This window comes from Chelonoidis abingdonii, chromosome 8, assembly GCF_003597395.2.
Source record: "Chelonoidis abingdonii isolate Lonesome George chromosome 8, CheloAbing_2.0, whole genome shotgun sequence".
Taxonomy (NCBI): Eukaryota; Metazoa; Chordata; order Testudines; family Testudinidae; genus Chelonoidis; species Chelonoidis abingdonii.
Genome location: NC_133776.1, coordinates 69243957 through 69265292, shown reverse-complemented (window position 1 = coordinate 69265292; position 21336 = coordinate 69243957). Strand labels below are relative to the sequence as shown.

Below are 21336 nucleotides of genomic sequence, written 5' to 3'. Positions count from 1 at the left end.
AAGTATTGTTCTGTATTTTAGTTCTTGAAAACCTATGCACCTAGAAGTGTTAAAAGCTGTTTCTAATGAGAAGTGCACAAAATCTCAAGTTTTTCTCCCTAAGTGCAATCACTCACTCTCATTTTCTGCTAATGTAGTTGCAACTACTTCTAATGCAGAGGTGGGCAAACTACAGCCCACGGGCCACATGTGGCCCACAAGAATATCCTGCCCAGTCCCCGAGCTCCTGGCTGGGAGGTTAGCTCCAGCCCCATCTCCCCCGCAGCCTCAGCTTGCTCTCTCCGCCGCTGATGCGATGCTCTGTGCTATGTGGTGTGCTGTGAACTCCTGGAGAAGCGCAGCTGCAGAGCCTGGCCTGACCTGGTGCTCTGTGGTGGTGGTGGTGATGCTGTGGCCCAGCTGCAGCTGGGCGGCGTGGCTGTAGCGCCACCAGCCACCGGTGCTCCAGGCAGCGCAGTAAGGGGGCACGGAGCAGGGGGTGTGGATAGTGGTCGGGGTAGTTGGGGGGGAGGGGGCAAATGAGGTTGAATGGGGGCAGGGATTCCAGGGAGGCAGTCAGGAAGGAGGGGAGTTGGATGGGGCGACAGGGGTAGTCAGGGGCAGGGGTTCCAAGAGAAGTCAGGAGACAGGAAGAAGGGGTGGTTGGATGGGGCAAGGGTCCCAGGGGGGCTGTCAGGAATGAGAGGAGGAGTTGGGTGAGGTGGTGGGGTCCGTGGGCAGTCAGGGGACAGGGGGTGTGGACGGGCCCGGGGTCCCAGAGGGGCTGTCAGGGAACAGGCAGGGTTGGATGGGGGAGGAGGTGGGGGCCAGGCCACGGCCCCTTCCCCTAACCCTCTGTAACCGGGCAAACTCACCCCTGTGGCGCCTCCTGCTGGTTGCTTTAGGGAATTAGCTCATATATGCAGCTCAGAGCACCCTCTGCAGGCCGGTGATCCGCCTTCTGGCTTCCGCTACTGGCCCCGTGTCCCTCCCTGGACCCCGGTGCCCCTTTTACATGGGTTGCTGCCCCCCTGGCAGTAACCCCTTGTCTCTTAGGGGTTTCCCCTCCCTGGGAACTCCCCCACTCTATCCCCACTTTGCCTCAAGGTCTTGGCAACTGCCCAGTCATTAGCTAGCCCCCACGCCTTGGGGTAGACTGCAGTGTTAGCCTCTCATCATCGGCAAAGGGGTTCGGGCCTGCTGCCTTGGCCTACCCCTGGGTTGCACCTTGCAACCCCCGTACCCCTTGGCCCTAATTCTAGGGCACAGCCTGGGGCTCTCCAGGCAGGAGCTCCCCAGCTCCTCTGCCTTTCCCCAGCACTGCTTTACCCTAGGCACCTGTCTGGTCCCTTGCAGCAGCCAGGCCCTTCTCCCTCTGAACGCAGAGAGAGACTCCCTTGGCTCCTGGCTTCTCTGCCCTTTTATAAGGGCCTTTGGCTCAGTTTGGGGCGTGGCCCCAGCTGCAGCCAATTCCCCAATCAGCCCAGCCTAAAAGGCTGCTTTCTCCAGCCCTGGCCCCTTCCCTGGGCTGTTTTAACCCCCTCAGGGCCGGAGCAGGGATCCACCCTGCTACACCCTCCCTCCATACAATTTAGCCCTCAGGCCAAAAAGTTTGCCCGCCCCTGTTCTAATGGCTTCTCCCCCTTTTAACTTTTTATTTTTTTGTGGGGAACTTTTCCTTCACATATAGCCCTGTAGTCCACATCAGTTTCAGATGAATTACAAAGCTGTAAATGAAAGTAAGATTTTCCCTAAATATTTATCCTGGCTCTATTACTTTGTTCTTAAATTAGTCAATAAACTGTCACTTATCTCTGATTGGAATTTTAACTGTTCTGGTAGGAGAGAACTACTGTTAACTAACTTATTTTTTTGCCATGTGCATAGCAGAATCACACATTTGCTCCACTGGCTTTAAAACTTGCCAGCTGAGTCCAAAAGTGTATTTTTTTAAAGGAAAGTTTTTTTTTAGCCCTTTCGTATGTTTACATATAGGGTATGTCTACACTGCAATTAAAAATCTATGGCTGGTCTGTGCCAGCTGACTCTCACTGGTGCGGTTTGTGGTAAGGGTCTCTTCAACTGCAGTGTAGAGGATTAGGATTGGTCTGGAGCCAAGGCTCTAGGACCTTCTGGGGTAGGAGGATCTGAGAGCTCGGTCTGCAGCCTGAGCCTGAGTCTGAACAGCTACAGTGCAATTAAACAACTCTTTAGCCTGAGCCCCTTAGTCCGAGTCAGCTAGCATGGTTCAGCTGTGGGTTTTTAATTGCAGTATAGACATACCTATAGAGGTCACGTTATGTCTCTTGCACTTCCCCCCCAGTTTTGGTACAAAGTGCAGGAAGCTGTAACTCTTATAGGATTATATCCAACTTTGAAGTTCTTTAATCTGATTACTGAGCAAAACTGGGAGAAAGCCTTATGATTGTTTTTGTATAATTAATATATGCTTCTAAATTTCAGTACCCGTCAGTACCCTTATTTATCTGTACTCTCAGCCTTAACTCCAATATTACAAAAGTCTGGTTTGGTGTTTTGGTTTGGGTTTTTTTGGTTGTCTGAGTTTATTTTATTAAGATGGAACTGTAGTATAACAAGCAGTATGCTCCCAAGAGTGAAATGATTGCTCATGCTGACCTGTTTCTCTTGACTCAAGGAAGTGTTTGTGGGAGTTTTATTTTTAATGTCAATGTTGTTTTGCTATAAAAATATTGAAAAGTTACCAGTCTTCAGTGAATGATTGTTCAGTCCTGGAGCCAAGGGGGAATAGTTATTTTTTCAGCATTGTGAGCTAGAAATCTGTAAGAGAGTTCAGCTTTGTGTTGCCACGTAACAAGAGTGATGGTCAGAAGTTATTGCAAAGACTGATTAATAATGTCCATGTAAGGCATCAGTCCCCAGTTATGTTAACTTCCACAGTGTAGCATGCGTTTTTCAAAACACATTAATATTTTGCTAATTTATGCTGCTTTATTGGATCGTATTATGTGAATAAATTTCTTTCTGAACTCTGATGTATGTAACTATAATATCATAAGTTAAGATAGTAAATATTAATTTAATATGTCCATGGAACACTCATCTTCCTCATTTTCACCTTTCTTCACATTTATATGAGACTACCTTCCTTTTTTTGTTCAGTTATATTTTATTGTGGAGGTATTGGTAGCAACTGTATATTTAAGGTTCCATTGAGACTTGCAGTGTGGTTGGGATTAATTATCGTTATGTAGTACAAAGGTACACCAGCATCAATCTTGTGACACTTATGCTTATGGTAAAGGCTCTCCCACACGCCCCTGCCCCTGCAATTCCCAGGCAGGCAAATTTGACTTAAATCTATTCATCTGCTTCGGAGTTACAGGCGGTTAGAATAACTCTTCTTTGACATGTAGCTGTGCAGCCTGTTTCCTTCAGAGCCTTCTAGCTAGTAAATACCTTGGCTATAACATCTTATGCTTACTATGTAGGTGGAGTTAAACTAAATGTAAGACTTGTGGCAGTTTTTTATTAAATACTTCTGTTACTATTTTTTGTCATAACTGTTATTTATGCCAAGGGATGCTACTGCCTTCATAAAACCACCAGTCTGCTACTACTTTCCTTAGCCTTCTGCAACCACCTGGGGGTTTGACAAAAGGAATCCTTTTCTTAGGGGCCTGGCAAGAATTGTCATATCCAGGCTGCTCTCTAGCATATCCCAGTAGGTCTGCCAGCTAGACAATATTTCCCCTTAGTACAGGTATATGAAGGGATTCTTAGTTTGCTTTTACAGCAAGCTTCTTCCTCTCTTTGTTCCCTCTCTGGTGTTGTGATGTGGTGATAGGGAATGGGGGACTTGCAGAAAAACTGGTTGTGACCATGTAACCATGAGATGGGCCTTGAGGGTTTCACCAGAGCTGCAACTCATCAAAGAGTTTGGAGCTTTTCAGTTTGGATACTGACAAAGCACTTCACCCTCTTGAAGAACATGAGGACCATCCTGAGATCCATTGTGGGATTGTCACACCATCAGAAAGCCCTACAAGTATCAGACTTGACGGGGGACTGGGCTCACGCTGACTCCCAGGGCAAGTCATGGTGCCAAAGGAGACAATCATCCTCTGCTTCCCTTGTCACCCCAGTCAGCCAGACAGCAAAGTTGGTGGGACTGTCAGGAGCCACATCAGAGCTGATCATCACAGTCACAGCTATTATGATATGAACCATACCTCTTAGTGGTAGGCCATGTGCTGGCATTCATTTATGTGAAGCTGCTTCTCAAACTTTGCCTTCAAACTCTCCAACTCGGGCTAAGGAATGTCTGTTCTTCACTGAAAATGCAATAGGAAATAAAGGTCACAGTGCCATGTCATGTTACCACAGAAGCCCGATCCTCAAACAACATGGGAGTACCCATGACCATTCCGGCCGGAGTCCAAAGTCACCAGGCTAGTTTGTACAATATTCCTGCCTGTCCTCCAAAACTTGATATTGCAGATTTTCACAGTCACTAAAAGTAATGGGACACTCATCCTTCTGTCTGGAGGCCATCAACTTCTGGAAATGATGCTACCAGAATAGAGTGACACAATTGGCCCTTTACTTTCCAGGAGTGAACAAGTGAGCAGATTTCCTGAGCAGGTAATGTGTGACCAACCATGAATGGTCCCTGTACACATCCTTCATGTAAATGATATTCTATCAGTGGGGTACATGGAAGACTACTTTGTCAGAAAGGACAATGCAAAATGTTAAAACTTTTGCTCAAGAGGGTCCATGGTTGCTACTGGATGATTCTCTTACAGTGAAACAAAGACTTTGTATACATCTTTCCTCTGATTACCAGGGTGATTTCTGCACTCCAGTAATAAAGCTATGATCATTCTGGTATCTCAGCACTGGCTGAGGCAGTTCTGGCTGACAGATCTGCTTTAGATGTCCATTTAACCTCTGATCCAGCCCCCACACTTTCTGTATTTGATCTCATAGCATCACAGCCAGAAACTCCATCTAGACCTGAAGTCACTGCACCTGACTGTGTGGCTGTTATTTGGCTAAGAACCATGGACAGACTGCTCCTGTCAGGTCCAGGAAATCCCAATATATCCCACATTACCCAGGGACTTGAAAATGTGTGCAGAACAGGAGTCCCACTCGTGTACGCTTTGTAAGGTCTTTTGGAGCAAGATTTTCCTCCCATAGACATAGGCCAAATAGAGTTAAAGTTTTGGTGCTAAATAATACTGTGAAACTGCCATTGAAACGTTTTCACTTAGAGTTGAAGTGGCTCAGCTGTATTTCCACACCACTCAAATGGTTTAAAAACACACACACACACAAATCTTAAGTTAAAGCAACATGAACATAATAGAGCGTGAATCTTCATTGCCGCGCTCAGACACACTAGCATATGAATTATGCTATCACATTTCCAATTAAACAACATCCTTATTCTCACCACACACATACAAGAAATGAAAATTACGTTGCAATGGACAGCCTTAACTATAATCTGTTAATCATGCTGTTATGAAGAACATTCTATCTCTGCGTGTGTGAAAGTGAACATATTTGTATGATTTTGTTAGCAGTAGAGTTGGTAATTTTTTTAAATGTTACATTTTAGTCAGTTTTTCATTGCATTCAAATTTTGATATGGAAGTACTCCTGAGAATTTCAATGAGCATGACTGTGCACAATGTTTTGTTACTGTTGGTGTTCCTGTTTTTCATCAGTTTTAGTCAAGGCCAGTCACATTTAACATCACATTATCTGGTTGTGATTAATCCTTGGTTCACAGCTATTCAAAGTCACGTTCTATCATAAACTGATTTTCTAATGAATAGGCTTAAGTGTACCTTAAGCAATGATTTGACTTTGCAACTTTTCTTGGGACCTCCTGAAAGGTAATATGTGCAAATCCTACAGTATAGAGAGGCAGAAATATACATTTGGATAACTTCAGTTTCTGGTAAATAATCTTTCTTTTTATCTACTTAACAGCCGCAGCATTGGATGCATACTCTGTGATTTTGTTTTGTTTTCTTAATTTAAAATATCACAGTTTGTCAGTGATTCCCTCTCTTTGTCTCTCTCCCTCTGTCTGTCATAGATTAATTAGAATTATCAAGGCAATGTGTATTTGATCATATTTATTTATTTGGATTAGTTAATTCTGCTGAGTAGCTGCAAAATAAACAGATTTAAACATATTCACATGTACTGCTACCTTCAGAGCTTTAAGTAATTCAACAGGATTATCATTGACATTAGATCAGTATTAAACTTTATGCCTCAGGTGTGGAGGGGTATTCTGTGTTAGCATAGTGAGGAATCTGAAGATTGTTTCTAGGACTGAATAAAAGACAAAAAGACTGTGACTTGTAAAGACGCTTTGCATATTAATGCCTTTCATTCTGTGTGATTATATCTGAGGTTTTTAGAGATATGTGACTTACATTATTGCCAACTTTCATTTTATAACAAGTACTTTTGAAAAGCTTTTTTTGTATATATCAGAATATGCCAACACTTCCCTGTTATTCTTTCTTCAGAACATATGTTAGACACATTATATTAGTAGGAGAGATTGTCAAAAGAGTTTTTTTAAAAATAAGTTTAGGTATGTTTTGAACTTCAGGTATATAATATAATTGCAAATAGAGTTTTATCTTCTGTTGTATTATGGTTGTGTTCCAGGATGTGATATTAAAATATAACCTTTTATTTAGTTTTATTTTTCTTAATTGAGATAAGATTAATAATTTAAGTAGAAAGTCTGCAAATCCATCAAATTAATGTCTTAATACCAATCTTCCTATCACTACATTGTATCTGTGCATACCTTAAAACATCAGACATGAAGCTTTAATTGACTACTGTCACCTATTAATAATGTCTGGATAAGTTACGTAAAATGTGATTTATAAAGAAGTGTTCCGGGAGACGTATATGGTGAACAATCCTGGTCTGTTTTAAAACAGTGGATGGACAAAGGTAGTAGTTTCGGTAATAGCTGGCATTTTGTATACCATCTTTCATCAAAAAATCTCAAATCCTAAGAACTTTTAAAACTGAAAGTACATGAATAACTGTGTCTGTTTTGGGGACTGGGTAGTAGAGCAAGAAAGGCAGAAGTTACTCTGTAGTGAAAGATCACATCCTTGACAAATAATACACAATCATTCTGGAAAGAATTTATGTATATTCTACTCAGTGTAAATCACTGGAGAATTTTAGATAGGCAGACTGTAATTTCTCATTTGGTATTTTGCTGTGCACAAGGATAATAGCCTTAATCCAATGGAACTGTCATGAGATTTATATCAAATCAGCATTCTTGTTTGCAATCCAAAATAATGTTGTTTTGTTCCATTGTAAATTCCTGGCTTTAGTCTATATAAGCAAGAGCCATATCATTTAACAAAAAGCAAATTAACAAAACATCTTACAAAATCATTAATGTATTTTGAATCGAACCTCTAAGGCATTTTCAAACTCTGTAGCATCAGTAAATCCTCTTCATACTATACCAGTCCATTTGTGTACTCATTGCTGTGATGACAATATTTTGAGTAAGAGCTTCACTCAAATCATTAATCATATTTACTTATTTCAGAGTAGCAGCCACATTAGTCTGTATCTGTAAAAAGAACAGGAGCACTTATGGCACCTCAGAGACTAACAAATTTATTTGAGCATAAGCTTTCATGGGCTACAGCCCACTTCTTCAGATGCATAGAATGGAACATATACAGAGAGCATGAAAAGGTGGGGGTTGTCTTTCCAACTCTCAGAGGTCATTTAAGTAAAAGAAAAAAGCTTTTGAAGTGATAATCAAGATAGCCCAGTACAGATAGTTTGATAAGAAGTGTGAGAATACTTACAAGAGGAGATAGATTCAATGTTTGTAATGGCTCAGCCATTCCCAGTCCCTATTTAAGCCTAAATTGATTGTATCTAGTTTGCATATCAATTCCAGCTCAGCAGTTTCTCCTTGGAGTCTATTTTTGAAACTTTTCTCTATTGCAAATTGCCACCCGCAGGTCTGTCATTGAATGACCAGACAGGTTAAAGTGTTCTTCTACTGGTTTTTGAGTGTTATGATTCCTGATGTCAGATTTGTGTCCATTAATTCTTTTGCATAGAGACTGTCCGGTTTGGCCAATGTACATGGCAGAGGGGCATTGCTGGCACATGATGGCATATATCACATTGGTAGATGTGCAGGTGAATGAACCCCTGATGGTATGGCTGATGTGATTAGGTCCTATGATGATGTCACTTGAATAGATATGTGGACAGAGTTGGCATCAGTTTAATATTTACTTATTAAATCAGTCATTTTGGAATCCGGTTCCTTTGCATTAATTAACTCTCAAGAAACATTGCATATCAAAATGCATTTTAAATTATTGTTTGATTATTAAGATACTCTGGACCATATCCTTCATCTACTGCCATGAACTTCCTAGGCTTCAGAGCCGACCTTCCCAGCTCCCATAACTCCATAAATACCTGTATCTAGGGTTTGTGTGTGTGTGCATGCATAGCTCCATATATACCTGTATCTGGGGCATGTGTTTGTGTGCGCGTTTATGCACGTGCGTGCATAGCACCGTAAGTGTGTGTGTGTTAGTTCATTAGTTATCCTGTAGGGGATCCTTGGCATTGCTGACTCCAAGTGATACAGATATTTTAAATTGAACATTGGTCTTAATAATAAATGACCATTTGTGCTGCAGTCTGAATGTATGCAAATAGAGACATAATAAACCGCAGAAATAATTTTATCATCACACATCTGCTATTTGTTCTAAATGTAATCCCAGCAGGATTGCTCTTTTGCTTGTTGAGTCTGTTTGATTCTAACACCATTTTCACTGTCTGGAGATAGTTTACCATTTTACTTCTAAAGTGCAAACTGAACCAGTAACAAACAAACAAAACAAAACAAAAAAAAGAAGATAATTAGCACCGAAGTTTACATAATTTTCATAAGTAGATTTAGTTAATCATAAACCTGAGTAAAAATAATTTGGAAATTAATACACTCCATTGAGAAATAAAAGCATGATTATAACAGAAGGTAAATAGAAATATAACAACTGTATTTGAAGAGGCTTTTTCTTTTATTATTACAATAGTAAATTTAGCTTTGTACCTCACTTAATATCTTGAATATCTTTAAATAGTTAATTTGGGATGGGGAGGGATGGACAGAAAACTACTCAATGATTCAATTAGACTATATTTGGTTACAGTATGTCTTATTAAAACAGCTCTGGGATATTTTAGAAAAGATGTTCAAACAAAAGAAGTAGTGTCTTCCATGGGTGTGTGATATTTATTGCCAGATTGTAGACTTGATCTTAATCTGAGATAAAAGAGGGAAGAAAAAATGAAACCACCTTTTCTTGAGCTTCATTGGGCATCAGATCATCTCTCACTAGTCCTTGTAAAATAGTCCTTACGAGGAAAACCGACCACATCAACCCTTTTTTCAATGGTCCCCACCTTCTCCATCACAACTAAACTTCTCATCTTCACCTTTGAAGCCCTACATATCCTTGCTTCTCCTTACTCAGTTTTCTCTTGTTTTGTTGTTTCCTGTCCTCTTCCTTCAGTCAGCAACCTATTTGTCCCACAAGTGTCTTTCATTCTGCTCTTCACTCAAGGAACACCTTTCCTGAGCTGCTCTGCACGGAAGGATTTAAATGAAGACTCACTTCTGTTACGATGTCTATCTCTGAGTTTAGATATCTAACTTTGCAACTCTAATATAATCAAAAAATAGGCAGCTGTCTTGTTAGTTCTCTGTTCCTGCTATCACCCTGGCCAGTCTGCTTGTACGTTGTGTTCTTTCCCCCCATCATTTGCTTTCTATAATATTGAGATCTCTGTGCATGATTTGTCTGTATAGCACTTAACACTGCTATATTAATAATATACTGTAAACATTTTATTAGCTACAGTGGCATTCCAGACCATTTGGAAATATACATGGTTAAAAAGTTTAATATGAAATAATAAAATATTCCTAAATTACTTTTTATCCATATTTCATAAATAAATAGATACAAAAGTAGTAAAACACAGATTTCTACAACCTTTAGTTTTAAAAGAAAAACAAAATTCTTTGTTGGGTAAACTTAAAAAAAAAAAAAAAAGCAGTTGTGAATCTGATGTTTTCTGCTTGTTTTCAACACATTTTAACATTACTGCAGTTGAAGTGCAGTTTGTTACCTTGTTAATACATTTGTGACTGTTATAATCAGCTTTGAAACAACCACCACAAGACTTCTCCTGTGGAGAAATAATGTGTGCATGTCTCTGTGTATGAAGCAGCTTGAGTGCATTTCTGTCTGCTTATTTTGTTCCCTGCAGCCCTTTTAAAATATGGTATTTTCCGTGTTGCATTGGATTATGCAAATAAAACAGAAGATCTTGAAATGCACACTTACTAAACCACATTAACTATGTTGGTGCTTTGTTTTTTAAAAGGGAAATGAATTATAGAGGAGCATTTTGACAGTTGAAACCATTAAAAGACATTGGCTGAAAGATTCTGAGACACTGTCAGTTCCGTTAAATGCTATGTGTAAATTAAACTTAAGTTGTATCCTTTCTTAAAAGGAAAATGAGAGTTATAATGGGCAAAATGACTTTTCCCTCAAAGTCACAAAAATTAATTTTCTTTATGTGCTTGCATGAAAGACTGGTATTTCCTTGGATATTTAATTTGTGAGAATTTATTGCATAGAAAAAAATAGAAGTAATTATTACTTAAGCATCGAATAGAGCAAAGGCTTCAAGACAACGTGCTGCGGTAAATTTCCATTTTCACTTGTATTTCATGGACATGTGTATCTTGATGGATGTGAGCATTCAATTCAAGTTAATTTTTTCCTATGAAGAAATAAGGAAAGGACAAAGATTTGTTCTTCAGAACTGTGAAAATCAGATTGGAACTGATCACATAATATTTTGTTTATTTCTATTTTTTCTCACAGCACTGATACTTAGACAAATTACCACCTCTGCTTTTAATTCATGTAAGCTTGTAACTGGTATTGAAGGAGTTGTACTATATTATCAACACAAAACTTTCTTAGTATTCTATCCAAAATCAGTGAGTGTAAGCTTTTGCTTCATTTGAGTCACAACTGCTAACTATTGATTCTGTATCTGAAGGTTTTAGACGTTCACATGTATAAAACAAATGTGTTAGCAGAATAGTGTTTTTTGAAAACTACGTACAGTATGTTTTTAGAAGCTGTGACTAATAGGTATGGTGCAGATCTTGGAGCTAGAGTAATATTGTGTATCGTCTTTGCCAGGACTTTGCTTAAAAATGAAATCAAGCATGTTTCTCCTTAACAAAATCTATGGATAGAACCAACATGAGAAAAAGAAATCATAATATTAAAAAGCAAAACAACTATAAGAACACTACTTAATTCTAGATGGCATAGGCACAGTGATGGTTATGCCATTCTAAAATGAGTTTGACTAAATAAATGAGGGTCTTTTCCAGTTTAAACACAATTTATGTACAATATGATGGACTTAATCATGGAGAGCCCAAATCTGTTCTTCTACAAGTAGCATGGCTAAATGAGTTGATATGAGAGAGGAACGGAGAGGTTTTGGTAAGAAAGTAAGGGCATTATAGTTCAGTACCTTCACTTAGCTAACATTTAAGCGTGCAATTAATGTTTAAGGAAAATAAAGTTTGGGGAATGCTGTAAAAAAAATTGCCAAAATGTGGAAAGCAGTTAAAGTCTCTGTTCTTTGAACAGGAATTATTTTACATCATACTGCTAAGATGCCATAATGTGAAAGGTATAATGCATGAAAGATTGTATACATACTGTTACAGTGGTGTCACAGACATGTCTACACTGAAGTTTTCTATTTAAAAACCGTTAGTTGTAGTAGCCTCTCAAAATTACAGTAGGCTGAACCATGAGTGGTGAGATACCAGTCACAGATACAGTTTTGTAATTTGATTTCCAACATATGTTCAATCTGTGATGAAAATGTTTTTTTAATAAATATATGGAAATACATGTTGACCTCAGTTTGGGTCAGCAACCAGCAGGTGTTGCTTAACAGTGATGGAGACTGTAGTAAGTCCTATCAGTTTTAGCAAGGGTGTTTGACCTGTGTCAACTACCCTGAGTAGTCTGTACATCAGTAAGATAGTGTAATGTTAGCTTGTTAGAATGGCTTCTGTTTAGTTAAGGTATTGTCAAAGTTAGACTCAGGACTCAGTTTGTCAGACCACTCTGTTTTATTAGCACAGCACTCTGCTAATACACCCAGATAATGTGAGCCCCATACAAGACACAAACTATCTTATTTATACAGATAAAAGGGCAGGAGTTTAGACAAAGGGACAAAGAAAGCAACAGACAGGAAAAACCATCTGCGACACAGCATGCACATTCCACGTTCTTACTGATTGGTATCGATCTAAGGCTAATAGTTTTCCAACTGCCCTTAAACGGTGCAATTGTTCTATGCTAATGTCTGTGTTCCTGACACCTGGATAGCAACATTCCAACAATTATACTTAAAGGTGCAGACAACATTTCTTTAATCCATTCTTATTTTTACAATATAATTAATTCTACTTTCACAGTATGCATTACTTTTATCCTGTTCTGCCCCAGCTTCCCTTCCGTAAGTCTAGAAAACTTCCTTAAATGTATTCAGCCTTTTTCTGCAAGGTAGTCCATTAGATAGCAAATTCTGGAACTTAGCAAATGCACCCTTATTGACATGTATGCTATCTGAAACAGCTTTGTAAAGGTGTAGAGGGGAAATATGGGTCCTATATTCATCATCACAAGGGATCCTATAAAATCCTTATGCTACTCTAGTGCTGATTCAGATATTATCTTCTGCCATTGGTGCTCCAGTTTTCTGTGTTCCTAGTTTGTGGTAGAGTCATCAGTGAACAATGGCAATCTGTGGCAGCAAGGCAGAGGGAAGGACAGCCACTAGGGGCTAGTGGATTGATGAGTGTGGACAATAGTAGTACACATGTTCTATCAGCCTGGCAACATTGTGATCCAGCTGGACACCTGTGTTTAACAGGAAGCCTATAAGATCCATGAGTCTCTTAGAGCAGATAAGCATATCCTGTTCAATTAAAAAAGAAGTTAGTCTTCTCTTCATCTTACAAATGACAAAGAAAAAAAAACTGTGCAAGAATATATTGTAAATATATTGATTTAACTATAAAATTAGGGATTTCTGTACACCTGTACTACCCGAAGTATATTTATTTAAAATAAAGCAATGGAGAGGGGCATGCAAATTTGGTCTGTCCTTTTCCCAGAGTTTAATTGGTCATATGATACGCACAGCATTTTCTTTGAGCATATAGTGAGATGAGCTTATGAACCAATTTTACATCTTGCTTAGCTTGATTAAGCATTATCAGAGGAGAAGAGGTTGAAAAGGTTGTGCTTAATAGCTAAAGCCCCAGAGACTTTATGCAGTTTTGGAATGTGTGTAAATGTCTTACGTGATGACTGCAGACTGCTTTTGTGGATAAGGCCCAAATTTGTTTTGTGAAGTAAAATTTTGCTTTGTATATGGGTGGGAAGGAAGATAATGTTCCTTATTTATAATTTAATGAGGAAAATGAAACCATGGGGGGCGGGGAAGAAAAGAAAAAGTTGGCAGCTAATGACTAATACTTGAATGTGTTGGCGCCAGTGGTTCAGAGATCACAGCACTAACTCCTTAACACTGGAAAATCATGATTCCGGTCAGAGTCTGTTTAGTGGAGATGCTGACATCTGTACAAACCCATCTAACTTACTAATTTGTTGTGTTACTTGTATGTTAAGAGATCAATGTTTGCATGGCATTGGAAATACATAAATGGGAAAAAAAAAAGTGGGTCTCACAATATTCCCTTACTTACCAAGTCATCTAACAAACTGAAAACATCATATCATATACAATATTTTCAAATGCTCATTAAAATCACAGCAATTAGCAGAATATAAAGGTAATGTAATATCCCTTTTTATTTCTTTGGTTCCAGAATTTGGTGAAGAATCTTCCTGAACAAAAGGAACTCAGTGCCTTAGCCCAGTTAAAGCATGAATATGATGATCTCTGTGAGCCAGAACAGTTTGGAGTTGTGGTATGTACTAGATTAATATTCAGCCAGCTGTTGTCATTTATAATATATTAAAAAGAAAAGCAGTTCAATAGTATATTGATTTTTTTTTCATTACTGTTAATGCATGTTTTTCAGACTGTACAGATTATGGAACATTTTCGCTCTGTCTGTCTGTCTGTCTCTCTTTAGCACAATATTGTCCAAAATCAGGAAATTAAGATCTTTGTAGAATAGAATCTCTACAGGTACTTGACAGACTACTCTGTACTGTATTACTGAAAGGAGCAGTGATGTATAATTAACGGCCACTTTCTATAAAAGTCATTTCTGTGACAAATCAAATCTTATATCTCTCTGCTGATTGACAGTGGAGTGCTGTTGATAAATAATAGAGCAGAAGAGGTATATTTTAGGGCTTCTTAAGGATTAATTCATGCAGAGTCATCTACTGATGATTTTTTTCGCCCATTTGTTGTTTGTACTTAATATCTAAGAGACTGTTCTGGCAATTGAAAGAGCTACCCAAGTATTATTTCTCAGTTCAGATATTCCTTTCTCGCCTTGCAATAAAAAAAATTAGGCTACTCATGCTCACATATTTGTAACATATATCATTTTGCTACTAAAAGGAGGGGAAGTTGAGCAGAGATCCAAGATTTCTTATTAAGAAGAATCAATAAATTTTGAGTTCACTAGCTTTGTTTATTCAGATAAATTGTGGGCCTGAATCCAAAACCTAGTAAAACCTCTGCAGTTGGGGAAATTTCAAATCTGGATCCAAATTCTGGGCTAGATTCTGATGTTACTCATATTGAATAGCAGCACTCGTCTCCAAAAAGTAGTCCTAATAGGGACACAAAGTATGACCAAAATAAGAAAATCAAAATATGTCCATTTGTGATTAGGTCTCATCTCTAAATCAGATGTTCCAATATAGCATAAGTTATATAGTAAAGTTTAAGTCCCAAAAGTACAACCAGAAGTATTTTGTAAAAAGTGTGTAGTTCAGTTGCTATATATGGTCCCAGATTTAAGATGCATTTCATTATCAGGTGACATGGTCACATATAAGACCTCTTGTTTCCATTCTTCTTGGGTTGGCACACAATGTCCGGCCCAGCGAAGTTTGTGCAGGAGGATCATTGCTTCAATGCTGGTGACACTGGCTTCAGTGAGGATGCTGGTGTTAGTGCAGGAATCTTGATGTGAAGGAGCTTCCGGTGGCATCATTGGTGGTACCTCTCCAGACTCTTGCAGTGCTGTCAATAGATCACCCAGGTTTTACATCCATAGAGGAGCGTGCGAACAACAATTGTCTTATAGACCTGAATCTTGGTGTCCAGCCGTAGATCACAGTCCTGACCTGAAATTCATCAGAGCAGTTTCCCAACGGAAGCACTTGCGCACTGGATCCTTTGCTGGATCTCACTGTCAATTTTTGTGTTTTGAGAAAGTTAGCTACCGAGGTAGCAAAAGTGCTTGACTGTCTCCAAAGTCTGTCCCTCAATGGCGATTTGTGGTGAGTCATGTGCAAGGCCTGAAGCAGATTGATGGAGTATTTTGATCTTCTCAATACTGAGTGAGAGTCCTAGGCTTTGGTAAACTTGCACAAGGAAATCCAGTATGGACTGAAGGTCATTCTCAGTGTGTGTGTGTGAATGACACAGTCAGCATACTGATGATCAGTAATGGATGCCCTGAAGACTTAGGACTTCGACTTTAGACTTATTATAATATTGGTTTTAACAATATCATAAAGTGTCTCCCATATTTTATACAGTGACAAAAGTTTTTAGGGAAAAATACCAACTTTTTTCAGTATATTTGAAATTTTCATTTTGAAATTTTGTTGAATTCTAACTTTTGGGTTTTTACTTTATTTGCACTTGAAAAAAAGAGAGAAAAGTAAATACAAAGAAAGTGGGGGGGAAACACTTCTATTTGACTTGAAAAATGTGACAAAAGTTTTTTTTTAGTTCAAACTTTTAACTTTCCTCTCACTTTTTCAGTGTGGTACTCATCTGTCTCCCCTTTTTACAGTTTTCTACCTTTTCCAATTGAAACCCTGAAAGCGGAAAACCTTTTTTTTTTTTTTTAATTGTTTTCAGCAACAGATTTGAAAAATGACCAGAATGACCTGTTCTTAAAGATTCAACTTTCTTATAATGCTTTTTTTGTGAAGAACTACAGATAAAATGGAGGGAAGATCAACACACAATTTTTATGACTGGGCTGCTCCTAGGGAAATCTAGTGTCTGGCACCGGGGTCAAGCTCCAATGCCAAAACATTAAAAAGTAATCTGTTTCTATTTGGCTCTATGGAGCAAGCTGCTTGGCTGCTCTGGTTGTGTGTGACTCACAGCAACTGCACAGGTGAAGTCATGGATCTTTGCTGCATACCATGAATGGACTGCAGTCTTTGAACCATGATGGCAAACCTAGTGGGTCATGTAAGAAGGGGTGAGGAGAGCTTGCAGCAGATGGGTGACCCACTCAATCCCTAAGATGTTTAGTGGCCTTTAGCTGACCTACCAGGAGTTCAGTAGCTATTCTCTGGCTACTTGCTAGTGGGCCTTGACCAGTTTGTCAACCCTTACTAAAATTCAAATATTTCTCCATGTCACACATCACAGCTCCCTCCCCACTTCCAAAACCCATCACCTCACTGCACTGCTTCTCACTGATATGTACTGTGCAACACAATGGATCATCCCAGAAGTTTAGTTTTGAAAACTAGTTAATGGGTGGTATTGTCAAAGAATTTGGGTTTCCAAACAAAGTGAGAATAATTTTGGGGTATTGTGCTGGGAACTCATTTTGCACAACCCCAGTTTCTGCCCTATAGAGCTACAGGGTTCCTTTGCCTGCCATGACTCAACATCAGCCCTTCTCTCCCTGCTCTGTTGTCACTGTGCTAGCACGTGTTCCTTTAGAAGCCACCTTGCATTATTTCATAGTGTATTGTTGGACTTTACAGCCAATAAATGAGAGCTAGACTTGCATTGCTTGTGGCTATTCCATCCAATTCCTTTCTTTACCCTTTACCAACATCTTTCCCCCTCCTTCTTCAGAGCATTCTCACAAGTGCTTGTTGCAAACAGAAGTGATCTGGTTGCTTCATCTGGGAGCCTTAGAGGTGGTCTTTCAGGAACACAGGAGAAGAGGAGGATTGCAGACCCATATGAGCTGGGTCATGAGGAGGCTCAGGGCTCATATGTGGCCCTGATGGACTCTGCTCGTCAAAATAATCATGTCTGATGTGCATGAGGTTTGTGTGAATGTACAATATCTTGAAGACCCAAAGGAAATGTAGGATAATTTTCTTTATGTTCACTGCTGTACCTTTGTTCTGGGGAATATGCTCAAAGAGTGCTAGAGAGAATTTAAAAGGCACAGCACAACAACTTAGTAGCAAAAATATTTTTTTTTTACTTATAATGTGCCTAGTCTTGATTATGCATGTAGTGAATAGTTTGTTTCTAAACATTGAAATTCTGAAAATTCAAATAGAAAATGCATCAAAATTTGTTAAAGTGAAGAATTTTGGCATCTGTAATCAAATAAGGAGCTTCCTTTTTAGAGTGTTTCATTTTCCCATTGGATTAGTGACCTGAATAGATAGACTAAAGTCCTGAGTGTCTTGGATTAATGATAATCTGAATTCTGTTGTTAGGAAGAACATGTTAAAAAATAAATATAGGAGGCCGGACAGGGTAAAATAAAGATAGATTTTTAAAAATGGGTATAACTATTTCTATATACAGATTAGGTATATTAATTATTAATAAGGTTTTGATTGACTAATCAGTATACCCATCACAATTAATAAAGGTCAGAATTAGATGTTTAAAATTCATTTAGAAAAGGAATATTTTGTAATTAGGCTACTTATTATAATAGACTAATTAGCTTAATATTCATCTTATTTGTGAATGGAAATGTGATGATCCAATTTTCATTTAGATGAAGTATTAAGATCAATTGTGTATTCTAAGTATCTGGACAGTTCTGAAGTTATATCCCAGGATCAAATAGTTTCACATTTAATAGGAATCAGCTTAATGACGTTCAAGTACAATGGGAGAATATATTTGTTGCCCCAACATATTGCGAAAAAAGTCTAGTCCCTTAGTAAGCAGAACATCATCTTCTCTGACATGGGTGGCATGCCCTTCTAAGTGCCAGAGGTTGGAAGTAGGCAGCCCTGGTCAATCATCAGACCTAACTGGGAAAGGAGTGAGCGATCATAAAAAAACAGCAATTGGCTTAATTGGGGGTGACTGCAGGAAGGGGCAGTCTCCTGCAGTAGTCACTGATGAAGGAAGACTCCAGGTGGTCATCCCTTCCTTTCATGTCTGAGTAGAAAGCACCAGTTGGAAGCTTTGTTTGCCTTTTGTGAGTTTGTGATTATTTTGGACAATAAATAAAGCCAAGAAAGAGGGACTAAGGTGCAGCTGCTAACTCTCCAGGCTGGTGAGGAAACAGTGTTTTACACAAAGTACAATATGAGAATTTAAGGTATTTTAACATTTTAATTGATTCGGGTATGGCTGCATCCAAAGGAATGACAGTTTAAGGATACTGGTACTACCAGGGTTACAATCTGTTTTTGTTTTTGTTTGGTAGGGCTGGGGAGATTTATCAGAATGTTAAAGTAGCTCTTGATGTTGAGAGTTAGGCTACATTTTAGGTATGAGGAATATAGTTATAGCACCATAGCTACACTGGCATACCCTTGTAGTGTACAGAAAACAGATTTTTTTTTTTTTTGTGGCTGCAGGAATAAGAGGTCCATGAGTGAAAGTAGGTAGGCTGAGAGAAGTATTATTCTGTGAGTTGGCTGGATCTATGCTGGAGAGTTAGGTCAGTATATCTACAGTGCTCAGAGGAGTGGATTTTTATACCCTTAAGCTCTGTGGCTATATCAACCTAAATTTTCAGTGTAGATCTGATCACGTGCACATGGATAGCTACCAGCAATGATATGTTTCATCCCTTTGTATGTGGCCCACCCCTGTAATGCATCCCACCTTTCTCCCAGCCCCCTGGAGAGTTGCATTCCTCTCCCATGTGCTTCTGGAGAGTCCCGTTGTCCTCTTTATGCTGTTTGTCCATGCACAATCTGTGTATTGTTCCCATGCTCTTCTACCACCTTCTACGTTTTATATACTTTATATTTATATATACTCAGCAAACATTATCCAGCTATGCCAGAAGGACAGGAGACACTGCATCTGTTGTTTAATTAGGTTGCAGCTTCATTCCTAAACATCTGGGAGTATCCATCAGATAAAAGTCTACAGTGGTGGTGATTCCCTAATTATGTACATATGATGGGGAGAGAGGGGCTGCTCTGCCCTCCCCCTTTACTCATCCTCGTCCCCAGCCAACCCACTGCTGGGACCCTCTGTCACCAGGAGCAGATTAGGGTTTTGTGGGATCCATGGGCCAGAGCAAATGGGGTCCCCTCCCCATACCTTCCGTCTGCAGTCCCCCTCCATTCCCCCCCACACACTCCTGCCGGGGAAATGGGGTTAGGGCGTGGGGGCTTGCCCCGCTCCACCTGGTGCTCCTTCCCAGGAGTGGGGTTAGGGCCCGGAGGCTTTGTCCGCTCCACCCACCCACCCGGTGCTCTGCCCACCCAGCAAGTACTTGCTCCCACTCCCTGGCTGGAGCACTGGGCGGATGGAGTGGAGCAAGCCCCTTCACCCAGACCCTGTGCTGAAATGCCAGGCAGGCAGAGTGGTTTGAGGCACTCAGTTGCCCGTGTTTTGGGGGGGCCCTAATTGGCTGGGGCTCCTGGGCATGGACCCATTGGGTAAGTGGCTAATTTGCCACTGTCTTTCACAATGTCTGGAGTTACTCATGACCATGAGTGCCTACCTGAGAGCAGAGTGTCAAAAAAAAGAGCAGACACTCCAAACTGGTGTTGTGTTCTGTAATTAGATTTCACCAACATAGAACCAAATGTGAACTCCCAAAATGCTACAATAGCCTTATATTGGAGTCTCAGAGAATTCCCTTAGAGAGAAATTTTAGAAGAAATGCTCTTTGCCATTCTTATAAGTAGTGAAATATAAAGAACATAATACATAAACAAAAGCATCCCTAACTCTGTAGGAAAATAACCCTTTTGTTACTGCTCTCACTAAAGTTGTCACCACATATTTTAAATGTAGTATAGTATAGCTCAGCTAAGGAAATGATGGTATTTTGTTAGACAACGACCTCATAACAAATAAATTCACAGCATAATACAAGATCATGATCAATAGTCCCACACTATTTTATGGAATGAATTATAAAAACAAAGAATTCAAGTCAGCTAAAATGCTGCAGCAAATCTTTCTTGACAAATGTTTGTCATTTCAATCAAACTCATCTCACTGTAATGCTATTTTGTGATCTGAAGCTTTTAATCATTTTATCTTTCTGTGCTATTATTCTTGTGCACCAAACACTGCATATCTTCCTAACAGTCCAAGACTCGTTATAAAAATAGCTTTAAAAAAAATCTTTGTAATAAATGTTTAATTCCCATTACTTCTCAGGTAAAACATGTACTTTTGAAGGCAAGACATTTCAGAGATGATATTTGTAAAATTAGCAATGATTATAGAAAGAATGTGTCCTGAGCTTGTTTGGTGGCTTAGTGTCTGCTTTGGTGATTTAATGTTACTGTGAAATAAAGTGCAGCCTTGAGAAGTGGTGGTGGTTATGTCAGAGGAGGAATATACTCATTCCTGTATGATGAGCTGAATTTGTATGGGCCATTTGGAAGCAAGATTTAAGATAAACTATTTCAAAGTAAAAAGGATGTTTAGAACTTCAGCATAATGATCTTAAATTAAAAAGGCTTACTTTTAATCTTCATTATATTATTTTTCCAATTGTTTATTAGAAACAGAAAACAAACAAAACAAAACACTTTGGTCTCATAAACTGACTAGACATCCGCTATGGAGTGTTTCTTTAAGAATATTATATGTCTATATCTGTGCAACTACACTCATTTCTTTGCTTTTCCCCCATGGCTCTTTTTATTAGGTATCCCATCCAAATTTCATCTAAACATTTTGGACTTTGCATTTTCTTGTACAGGAAGGGAGTTTGATCCTTGTGCATTTTTACAAACTTAAACATATGGCCCTAGCATACCTTTGCCAACTTCTTTCTGTGTATGACTAATACTACACTACTATAGCTGATGCTACAGTCAGAGTCTTGCT

At 39.2% G+C, this 21336-nt stretch overlaps 1 protein-coding gene across 1 annotated transcript in view; it reads left to right on the top strand.

Moving 5' to 3' along the window:
- Positions 1 to 21336, top strand: part of DIAPH2 (diaphanous related formin 2) — an 854113-nt gene that overhangs the window by 350951 nt on the left and 481826 nt on the right. The window contains 1 exon segment of the mRNA XM_075068735.1: positions 14027 to 14128. Within this exon segment, the coding sequence (XP_074924836.1) occupies positions 14027 to 14128 (102 nt within the window).